The 11,537-nt window shown below is 39.5% G+C and overlaps 1 protein-coding gene across 5 annotated transcripts in view; it reads left to right on the forward strand.

Annotated features, from left to right (window-relative positions):
* Positions 1-5,287, forward strand: part of S100PBP (S100P binding protein) — a 27,929-nt gene extending 22,642 nt beyond the window's left edge. For all 5 annotated transcript variants that reach the window (XM_074217741.1, XM_074217742.1, XM_074217746.1 and 2 more), the window contains one exon: positions 107-5,287. In XM_074217741.1, the coding sequence (XP_074073842.1) occupies positions 107-251 (145 nt within the window). In that variant the 3' untranslated portion in view covers positions 252-5,287. The remainder of the gene's footprint in view (positions 1-106) is intronic.
* The last annotated feature ends 6,250 nt before the right edge of the window (positions 5,288-11,537 follow it).

The raw sequence follows: 11,537 nt of genomic DNA on the forward strand, positions 1-11,537 counted from the left end.
CTAATAAGGTCACGTAAAATGACTTCTGGCCTTCCCTGCATGCAAACCTCCATATCAGCACCTAGCACTTTGATCATTCCTCTTCTCTCCTTTCTCTTCCTGGCAGAAACTACCCCCGATTCAGACAGAAGCCCCTCCAGAGGTACAGCCTGGCTCAGTGGGTGGACCAGAACCTGCGAAGCCATCGTCGATTCCAAGACCTTGCTGATCAGTTCCAGCACACACCAGTTGTTTCATCCCCACACCTATGAAGGAGCTGCTCTAAGGCACCCACCTCATCTGTATTCAGAGCAATTTTTATTCCTTTCTGTTTGCTTTGTAGATTTCTGAATAATTTTATTTTAATGAGTTTTTTTTTAAAAGACCTTGTCACCTTTTGAAAGTTCATAGACTTCATCTATTTTGTATGAGGTCCTTTTTGTTTAGCCACAGTAAGGTGGTATGTTATTGTGTATTTTTAAAAATTCATTTTGGATCAAAGGCAGCTGCCTCAAGAGCCTGTATCTAGCTAAGACACTCAGCCTTAAGCAGAGTGACTTCCTATCCTACCGAGTAGAGATCCACTTCTGAAGTCTTGAAAGCTTCTGAGATCTTTTTAAAGGAGCCAATACCAGCTCATAAGGAAGTGTGTGTTAGCTTTAGATACTTTGCAGCTAATAGACTGGATTAGTTTTTCATTTTTGAACTCAGAATACCTATCAGTATTTTGTAAGTGAGGAAACCCCAGGGCATTTGAATCAAGTAAAAGTCAGGTAGAAGTTCTATTGAAAGGACATAACAGAGCAAATGTATGAGCTATCCCCAACCCCCTTTCTATATCTTCGAGATGCCATTGTCTTATGACTTTGCATTCCTCATTAAACAATTTCATTTTGCTTGCCATTATTTGCAGGCTTCCTGCACCTGCATCTTGTGACTAACTGGAAAAATGCCTGATCAATATCTTTGGGGCCTAGATACATTTATATATATATATATATATCCCCTGTCTTAAAAAATGTTCCCTTATACAAATAGCTACCACCTAGGCCTTCTACCTGTAGCATTGCTACAACTTCCTTGCTGTCTTGTGAGAAAACTGCCTTGAAACCTTGAATGTATAAAACAGACTAAAAATACAGATTGAAGGAAGGTTGTCAGGTTTTTACACTTCTCAGCTTTAAATACAAACTTTTGTGTTGCTTATCTTGATTCCCTATCCAGTGTCAGGAATGGGCACTGGCTTTGTTACTAATTCAGAATACTTTCAGGGCCTGGTATGTCTGTCTGCCCTAGAGAGGAACTACAGGTCTCACATTACATAGTACTTCACTGGTCCACATAGATTTACTTTGGTGTTTAAAAAAAACCTTTGAGCTTTCTCTTGTTCTATTCATTTATTAAGCCTCTCCTTTGTATAAGACACACAGAGATAAAATAAAAAGTTCCTTCCCTCTAAACATGTATTCATGATGACTTGGGGAAAAGGAAGTGAGCACAAATGCAAACTAGTTAGAAAAGGTTCAGCAAAATCAACCTGCACATTGACCCTGTCTGATAGTATTGTAACATTCTCCCTGCTTAATATTATAAAAAGTCTGAAGCCTCAAAAGTCTGATTTTAGGGTTCAGTGTTCTAGGTGCCATGATTTGATCAATTGTCCTAATGAATGACTTAAGTCTGTTTTCTTTTAATAATGGCTTATATTTATATGGTGTCATCAAGTTTTCAAAGTTCATTATATATGTTGTCATTGGAGTTTCATGACAGCATTGCAAATTGGTATTAAAGGTATTTCCATTTTTTGGATGAAGAAACTGAGGCTCAGAGACTTAATGATTTGGCCTCAGATCACAGTAAGTAATAACCAAGACTTGAAACCTAATCTAAGTCAGTGTTCTGAACAATACATGAAAGTCACAGAATGTTTCTGTTGGCAGAATCATTCAGTAAACAAATATTAAATACTTATTATGTAATATTAGGTATTGTGCTAGGGGTTGGTGGCATAAGTACAGAGTAAAAAGTACAAAGAATGAAACAATCTGCTCTCAATAGGCTTACCTTTTAAAGGGGAAGACATCAGGATTAGAGAGTAGCAGATTTAGAGCTTAGAACTGAGGTCCAGATTTCAATTTACAAATGATGATACTGAGACTCACAAATGTCAGTGATTTGTCTATGACTAAGTCCAGAGTAAGTGGCAAATCCAGGATTGGACTTTTTCCTTTCCAATGTACCATCCTGCCTCTTATCTGGTTCAGCCCTTCATTTCACAGGTGAGGAAACCAGGGTTCAGGGAGACCAGGGGACTTGGCCTTGCTCACCTGGTTCTTAAATGACAAAGTCTGGAACTTTAGTCTAGATCTGACTCTTGTGCTGAGCCATCTTCCCCAAAATGATCCAAGTCTGCTCCTTAGTAGACTTGGGAATGTCACTTGTCAGTGCTGCAGTGAATGGTTCCATAGAGGTTATACACATTTTAAGTGGGTAGTAGCATTCTTGGAGGGTCTATATTTGCCTTTTGAACCAGGCTCTGTTTATATGTGTGTGTGTGTGTGTGTGTGTGTGAATTCCCCTTCCAGTTTAAAGAAAAGTTGCTCAGGCATACTTAGAAGCCACAGAGTTGATTTTTTTTTAAGAACAAACCCAGAAATTATTTTCCATTTTCCCAGGTAGGACTATATTATTTTCCTAATTACTCAAATTCTATATATCTTAGAAAGCAAAAGGTAAGTTGCCCCATAAAATGAATCAAAATTAGTTTTTGAACTGATATTTTGTACATTGATATACTTCACAAGATGGTCCTGGAAATAGACTGATAGTGAATGAGATGTACAGTAATGCTGCCTTGGGGACCACTGAGAAGTTAAAATAAATCCAGTTGAAAGAGCAGGACTGACAACTGTTCCAGGAGCTTGTTTTCTGAACTGGATGCACCCTGCCTCCGCAAAGGTGAAGGGGCACTGCTTGGCTTAAATTTAAAAGCATCCCATTCCAAGCTCAGCTGTAGGGTTTTTTATGGCAGGCTGACCGTAATGGGAGATCTTGCCTTACTTAGGCAGATCAGATGAATGAGGGGATAGCCAGAGAATGTGACAGTCACATGGCTTTCTATTTAAATAATCCTGTTTTTCCAAAGCTTTGGCACTTAACTACTTGGATTGGAGAAGTCTGTTGCCTAATGATTAACATGAAGCAAAAAAATATCAAGGAAAACTCAACATAGCATGTTCTCTGAACTAGGGTGGTGGGGCATAAAGGGTTATAGACTTAGGTTATCTATTTTCAAAGTTTGGTATTTGTGAGCATTTGCTGTTGACTTTTGTGGTTTAAATTAGAGAATCAGAATAAAGCTTGGGGATACCTGGTAATCTAATCCAGCTGTATCTCACATTAGAAAAAGGCTCAAATTATGGCTTCACCAGGGTCCCCACTGTCCCATGGTCTATCACATCATATATTGTGCCCTGTAGCTATCTCATTCATTCAGTATATGGTACACCTGGGCCCCTTTTACCTCATCTCAGAGTAGTGATTATTAGATTATTTTACTTATGCAGAAAGATTATTTTGAATCTGTTTTTGCTACTTTTATTTATATAATAATCATATATGAGGAGAAGCATGAGAAATGTCATCCTGGACATGTATGACCAGAAAAGGTAGGTGTCTTGTGAGTGAAGAATTAGAGGTGACCTGAGCACCACCTTAGCTACTCAGAAAACATTCAAAGAATTAGAGGAAGGCCTCCAAGTTGGCTGGACCAAATGTATCTCCTCTCTATTCTTTAATGTGTGTGTGTGGGGGGATCAGTCTGTAGAATCCCAGAACTTGAGAGAGGACAGGGACCACCTAATTCACATCCTAGCCAGACTGTTCTGTGGGTAAGTGATCATTCTACTTCTATTTGAAGAACCCTAGAGAAGGAGCCACTTGCTGAAGCAGTCCATTCCAGTTTAGGATGGCCCTAATTCCATTAGGGAGTTTTTGCTTATATTTCAGCCTAAATGTGCTTGTACAAGTTCTACCCATTATTAATATTTCTTTGGGATCAAGTAGACTTAATTCCTTTTCCATGTGAAGGCCCTTTAAGATACTTTGAAGACCCTATTCCCCCCAACTTTCCCAGTTTAATAGCCCTACTTCCTTTGAACATTATCCTGGTTGTGCTCTTTCCCCTTGATGCTTCCAATTTTCCTAAGATGTGCTATCTATAACTAAATGCTATAAATGTGATCCAACCAAGTCAGTGTTGTCAATGGGATCTGGGGTAACCAGATAAGCATAGGAAAAGCGAAAAGCAAAAGAATTTGGGCGCTCTCTGAGATGTTAAAACTGCTCAAGATTTTATTACAAAATATAGCAAAGTGCATTAGTTAAAACTTTTCCTCCCAAAGGGTCAACAAGTACTTTATGAGAGGGTGAATAAGAAAAATCTAGGCACAGTTGCTTGGTAGACAGAGGCTGAAACAGAGAGGGAAATAAGGTAAAGACAATTAGAGAGTTGACTGGGCCAGAGAGAGCACGAGCGAGAGTGCGCCATCCCCCAGCAGATGTCCAACTCGGGTTTTATGGCCTTGCCCTTTATCTGGACACTGAGGGCAAAAGGGGAATTTCCTCCCACCTTTTGTGACTGAAACCAGGTGAAAGGTTGGAAGTTGGGGATTGGGACTGAAGAGACTGGTTACAAATTTTACATTATTTGGTGAAACAATAGGAGTCAATTTACACCTCAAGAGCAAAGAACTTTCCACACCCTTAACAAGATTCCCATATTTTAATAGCATTAAAAGATTACAGATTTTATTCTGTTACATTCATAATTCTCTACATCAAGAGTATGATGGGCTCTCAATACAGCCTATAATTGCCTTAGTTTTTATAACTACTATATCGTGTTGATTCATTGGACTTGCAGGCCACTAAGGGAAAGAAACACTCAAGTGCCTACTATGTCTGAAACATATACCAAGACTTTACAAAGACTATTTGACTAGAGGTAAGTGATATAAAGCAGATGCTATCCCTGTTTTACAGTTAAGGAAACTGAGGCAGACAAAGGCTAAGGGACTTGCCTGGGGTCACCCTGCATGTGTCTGAGAAAGCATCTGAATTCAGGTCTTCTTATCTCCAGGCCTACAGGACCATTTAGTTATCTTACTCCTCTACCCCACCTAATTGCAAATGTTTTTCAAATAAAATACAACCAGGAGTGGCTAGGTGGCAAAGTGGATAAAAGCACCGGCCCTAGAATCAGGAGTACCTGGGTTCAAATCCAGTCTCAGACACTTAATAATTGCCTAGCTGTGTGGCCTTGGGCAAGCCACTGAACCCCATTTACCTTGCAAAAAAAACAAAAAAATAATAAAATACAACCATCCATTGCTCCCCTTTACTAAAAAAAACCAAGAGGGCTTGGAGGGGTTTATTTTAGAGCTCCTGCACCAGTGAAAAGTCAGAGAGAGAGCTCATTCCACTTTAACATCCCCCATGAAGCAGCTCTTGTCATAGGACTTGACAAAGCAAAAAAAAAAAAAGTGTTGACTTAAGTTTTTCAGTTTAGACCTGATGCAAATTTCAGTTTGTCATCCAAAGTAAACTCCAAAGAATTCTCTGAGCAAAAGACTGAAATTCCTTTGAAAGCTTCACATTTTAATACATTTTTTTTCATAGAAATTGAGTTAATTTCCATCAAACATCCAATGCTAGCATTCCTGACCATAGCAGTGTGGTGTGGTTAGTTAGGAAAATAGGACTTGCTGTCCCACCACACAGCATGAGTAGTTAGCTAGTGGGGTCGTTGCTGAGGAGAGGGTGGCAGCTTTCTTCTAGTTCGTATATCTAGAATGATGTTGCCAGGGATGTGGGAGTGGCAAATTGAGGGGAAATTATAGTGTTGAGAAAAGGCATTGCTACATTTGGAGTAATGTTTAAATTGGATGAGGATTTGAACTTCTGTATGGTACACATCAAGAATTTGACAGGATGGATCACATTCCTGCTGCTGCTGTGGTTGTTGAGTTGGAAGGAAAAGTCAGATTTCTGGCTATCCCAGAGCTTTGTTATCTCTGTCTGAAAAGGGGTAGGGGCGAGTCTTGAAAGGGGAATGCTATATGCAGCTGGACCATCAACAAGAAGGAAGTCCATGAAGTGGCTTGGTGGCACAGTGGATAGAGCACTGGCCCTGGAGTCAGGAGGACCTGAGTTCAAATCTGACCTCAAGACACTTAATAATTACCTAGCTGTGTGGCCTTGGGCAAGCCACTTAACCCCATTGCCTTGCAGAAAAAAAAAAGAAGGAAGCCCACATCTCAATATTGCTTCTTTAGGGAGATGATTGGAAATCAATTCTATTAGAAAATCTTATCCAGAAGGGAAGGGAAGGGAAAGACAAAGTTTAATTACAATATAATCCTTATCTTCATGGAGCTCACAATCTAGTGGAAGTTTTGTAGTACATTCCTTGATACTGAGTCCTTTGATGTCCTATTATTTTGGCGGAGAGATGATCCTGGAACTGAAACTCTTTCTAGATCTTTACCAAAGCAGAAAAAACAAGGTAAGACATAGAGATGAACCCTTTTTGTCTGAGGCTCACCATCAGAGACTTGCTATCACTGAAGGATTCTTCAGCCATGCAACCCAGGATTGGAAAGGAGTTGCAGTCTAATTTGGTGAAGGGAGCATTGACATAGATGGAATTGCAGATCCTCAGAGGAAGAAACAAAAATCTGAGGCCAGTAGAGGAGCAGAGAAAAGATGTCATTGGAATTGAAACCTAAAAATATGTAGAAATGCACATTCTAGGTTTATGAAACAGCAAAAACAGAGATATGAAAAAAATTCAGGTAACTTTCAGGGAATAGGTTGATCTGGTTTGTGTGGAAAGGGGCAATATGAGAATGCTAGCATTTGATGTTGACTTTTGTGTATTAAATTAGATAATCCACAGGATGGATGACTGCCAGATTATGGGAGGATCTGTCCTAGTTTTATTAGTGACAACAGAGAAAAGAAATGGAATAGGAGAGCCTCACTAGCTGATCTGATGGGGAGGAGAGAAGATATTCCTAAAGAGCTGATAAAGAAGTCAGGAGAAACAGGTTGAATTAGACAAGGCCAAGATTGTATACTGGGCACCACAATAATCTCATTGAACATGCAATTGTTGTTTATGTTTTATTTTTATTGCTATTTTTTGTTTTTACATCATATTCTTGTTGTTTAGTCATTTTTCAGTCATGTCCAACTCTTTGTGACCCTTTTTGGGGTTTTCTTAGCAAAGATACTGGAGTGGTTTGCCATTTTGTTCTCCAGCGCATTTTACAGATGAGGAAACTGAGACAAACAGCATTTAAGAGACTTGCCTAGGTTCATACAGCTAGTTGGTATGTCTGAGGTCAGATTTGAACTCAGGAAGATGAGTCTGTGCCACCTAGCTGCCCTGTTGGGAACTGTTGTGTATGGGAATATTGTAAATTATCATCACCTGGTGCCTTTGAGCATCAGAACCTTGTTTTGCTAAATACCACAGGAGTGGGAGTGGATTAGAGACTGGAAAGGTATTTAAGCACTTTTATTTTAGTAAATAAATGGAGCACTTGGAGATCTTGATGGAGTACTAGTCTTCTTTGTCATCCTTGTCTCTGGCCCCTCCAATGCTTGCCTGGGGAAGATTGAGAGAGTACCCCACCAGAAGTGGGACTCAACATAGGAGTCTGGAAAAGGGACTCTACACTGCCCCTTCACCCATTAATTTCTAAGTAGATCCCTTACTCTATGTTCCCCCCTCCCCTCCTTCCCTCCTCATAGCCACCCACCCATGATGGCAAAGATTTAAAAAGAAAGGCAAAAAAGCAGTTCAGCAAAACTAACAAATCAGGGTAGATGGTATATGCAACATTCCATATCCAGAGCCCTCTACTTCTGTGGTGAAGGGAGGGAAGTGCATTTTCTCCTCTTAATCCTGGGGCCAACTTTGATGAGCAATTTTGATGCAAAAGCCATTTATTAAGTGCTTTCTTAGTAAGAAGCCCTTTCTCTAGGGTCCCAGGTGGATGGGGGTGGATGGAAGAGAGACCCTGTGTTCCTTATCTAATGCTTATTGTATTGTGTGACTCCTTCCAGGTGTCCCTGGGGTAAGGGTTTCAGGAAGCAATAATAGCTGTCAGTGCTTAGCCGGTATTTAAGAGCTCTGTTTCACGCAGAGAAAATAAAATAGCAACAAGTGGGAGCAGCCTTTCCTCTCCTACCATATGTTTTGACTGGTATGGTTTTTACCATTCCTGGGAGATTTTGAAGTGTTCTGCTTTTCGATTTAAGTGAGTCTATGTACCTCTGCTATCATGTATTTTATACAGGGCAGCATAGAGGAAAGAGTCTTTGGAGTCCAAAAACCAGGGTTGGTTGTCTCCTCTGCCTCTTATCTTCTTGGGGGACCTCATCATCTCTCTTCCCTGGATCTCCATTTCCTTATTGACTAAAAGATCCTCACAACCACCTTTTAAGATAGATGCAATTATTATCTCCATTTTGCAGATGAGAAAACCGATGCAAACAGGGTTAAATGACTTACCCGGGGTCACACAGCTCATAGTATCTAAAGCTAGATTTGAACTTGTCTTCCTGACTTCAGCCCCAGTGCCCCTGTGCCACTTAGGGTGTCAGGGGCTCCTGGTCAGTGTGAGCATGCTGTCAGCAGTGACTAGCCTCAAAGAAGATATTATCAAAGATGGGTGTGACTAGAAAAGGTCAGCCATTCTCAGTGAAAGATAGTGGATGTATAATCTAAGTGCTACCTACATTGGTATCTCAAGACACTAGTGGATTCAGAAGATGACTGGGGCAAGAGCTTCCCAGGATGAGTTAGTTGTCAGTGAGATTATGACTTGCATCATTGGAGGGTGTTTTCATCTTAATGAGCTCATGGATCCATCTACAGTGGCATGGAAGTTGGTCAAGTGCACAGTGAAAAACTCCAGGTCCAGTCAGGTCTATCTTTGGAGATCTTAGAGGTGCCATTTCCTTTTAAATTTTATTTATTCATTTTTACAATCACATACAAGGTCATTTTCAGCATTCATGCTTTTGCAAGATTTTGAGTTCTACATTTTTCTACCACCCTCCCTTCCCTCCTCTTTCTCCATGGCAGTGAACAATTTTATATAGGTTATATATGTACAATTGTGTTTAACATATTTCCATATCAGTACCCAACTTCCCCCAAAGAAGAAAGCATGACAGTGTAAAACAGAGATTCTTTGGGGGGGGTTTTGTTTGTTTTTTAGGTTTTTGCAAGGCAAATGGGGTTAAGTGGCTTGCCCAAGGCCACACAGCTAGGTAATTATTAAGTGTCTGAGACTGGATTTGAACCCAGGTACTCCTGACTCCAGGGCCAGTGCTTTTATCCACTTTGCCACCTAGCCACCCCAGAACAGAGAATCTTAATCTGGGGTCCACAGAAGGATCTCACCAGCTAGATTTCAGGGAATTTTTGAACATGAAAGTGAAAAATTTTTCAACTTCATTTTAATTAACTCTTGGTTTTGTTTGTAATCCTAGATATTTTATTTATTTAAAACCTTCCTAGAGGGATACCTATGAATTGGGAAATTACTGAACAAGTTAAGGTATATGAATGTGATAGAATACTATTGTGCTATAGTTGTGAAAGAGGAATTAGAATTAAAGATGAGAAAGAAAGAAAAATATAAAAGAAATTTTAAAAAGAAATCTTTTGCTTTGCTCTGCATTCAGACTCCTTAGATTTTTCTCTGGTTGTGGATGACATTTCCATAGCAGATGAGAAGTTTCCTTACCCACAGCTCCTCTCTATGATGCTAAAAGAGCTTTATACTGAGGTAGGGAGTCTCCATTTCAATAGCAATGAAGGTTGGTTGGGGTGTTTACTCTCTCCCAGCAGAATGAGTTTTATAACTGGGAGCATAATTACCTAGCTCGACATCTTCACCCAAGGAAGAGTTATACCCCATTTCCCAAAAGCTAGCAGGGGGCAATTTTTTCCCCTACTTTTGAGACAAAAGGGGAATGATTACTAAGCCAGTTTTAGAGCAAGTTTTGTAGGCCAGAGCACCTGTTAGGAGAGAGATTTCCTCTTGTCACAGAAGATATCAGCTGGTCACTAGTGGAATTTCTTAGCAAACTTCACTGCCTTCAATCTCCCCACCCACCCCCAAGTGACAATTGGAACTTGATTCCAGAAGATAATCTAACTATTCAATTCTCTCCCTCAGGCACCTGTTGAAAGATGTTTCCTTTGCTTAAGTCTCTGTAATTCTAGGATCTGTGACTTCATCCTTGTGGAGACTGTCCTTCTTCCCACTTGACATCAATCATAAACTCTCCATACCTTTAGAACAGTCATTCTCATTATGATCTAGACATCTTGTCAACTCCCAAAGAGGAAAGTAAGAGAGAGAACAGAGATTTTTAACCTGGGGTCGGTAGATAGATTTCAGAGAATTTTTGAGCATGAATATGAAAAAAATTTTCAGTCTTATCTTAAACCTAAATTAATTAATCATAGAATATTCATTTAAAACCTTCTTAGAGGGCTACCTATCAATTGGATAATGACTGAACAAGTTATGGCATATGAATGTGATGTAATACTACTGTACCATAGAAATGACAAAGGGGATGGCTTCAAAAAAAAAGATAAATAAATAAAGATAATCAATTGTGAAACACTTAGGAACTCCGACCAACACAGTGATCCACCATAATTTCAAAGGATTTGTGAAGAAAAATGCTATCTTTTACTAGAGAGAACTGATGAACTTAAGAGTACAATGAAGTATTTTTTTCTTTTTCTTTTTCTTGCTTTCCTCCTCCAATCTTCCCCCTGGAAAATAACTACCTTGGAGATGTTTTGTATGACTCCATATATTTGATGGATATTGTATTTCTTGTCTTCTCAATGGGGATGGAGGTCTAGAAGGAGGGAGTTAGGTGGTGCAGTGAATAGAACACTGATCCTGCAATCAGGAGGACCTGAGTTCAAAATTGACCTCAGACACTTAATAATTGCCCAGCTGTATGATCTTGGGCAAATCATTTAACCCCATTGCCTTAAATAAATATTTTTTTTAAAAAAAGAAAGTAAGAGACAATTTAAATTGAAAAAAATAAAATAAAAAAAATTCTATAGGCTTCGCCAGACTATCAGAGGAATCCATAACATACTAAAGGTCAAGAACCCTCACTTTAATGGATCTCTTCAGTTGTTGTACCTCTCTAATCTTCTGCCCGACCTCAATTTTCCCACCTAGTGGTTAACCCTTCACGCTAAGCCTCTCTGAACCTGTTCACTGTGGTCCTCACTGGACAAATAAAAGACTAAATTTGTATTTGAGGTCTTTCCAGGCTGGAAATGCAGTAAATAATCCAAATAACATTTTAAGTGTGACAAAGTGTTTTCCTCAAGTAATACCTCAATTCACATTTCTGTAACAATTTACTATAGAGCTCCATTTTGAGGTGAAAATTGTAAGCCTGATCATTCTCATTTTAGAAATTAGGAGAATGAAGCT

This window comes from Macrotis lagotis, chromosome 1, assembly GCF_037893015.1.
Source record: "Macrotis lagotis isolate mMagLag1 chromosome 1, bilby.v1.9.chrom.fasta, whole genome shotgun sequence".
Classification (NCBI taxonomy): domain Eukaryota; kingdom Metazoa; phylum Chordata; class Mammalia; order Peramelemorphia; family Peramelidae; genus Macrotis; species Macrotis lagotis.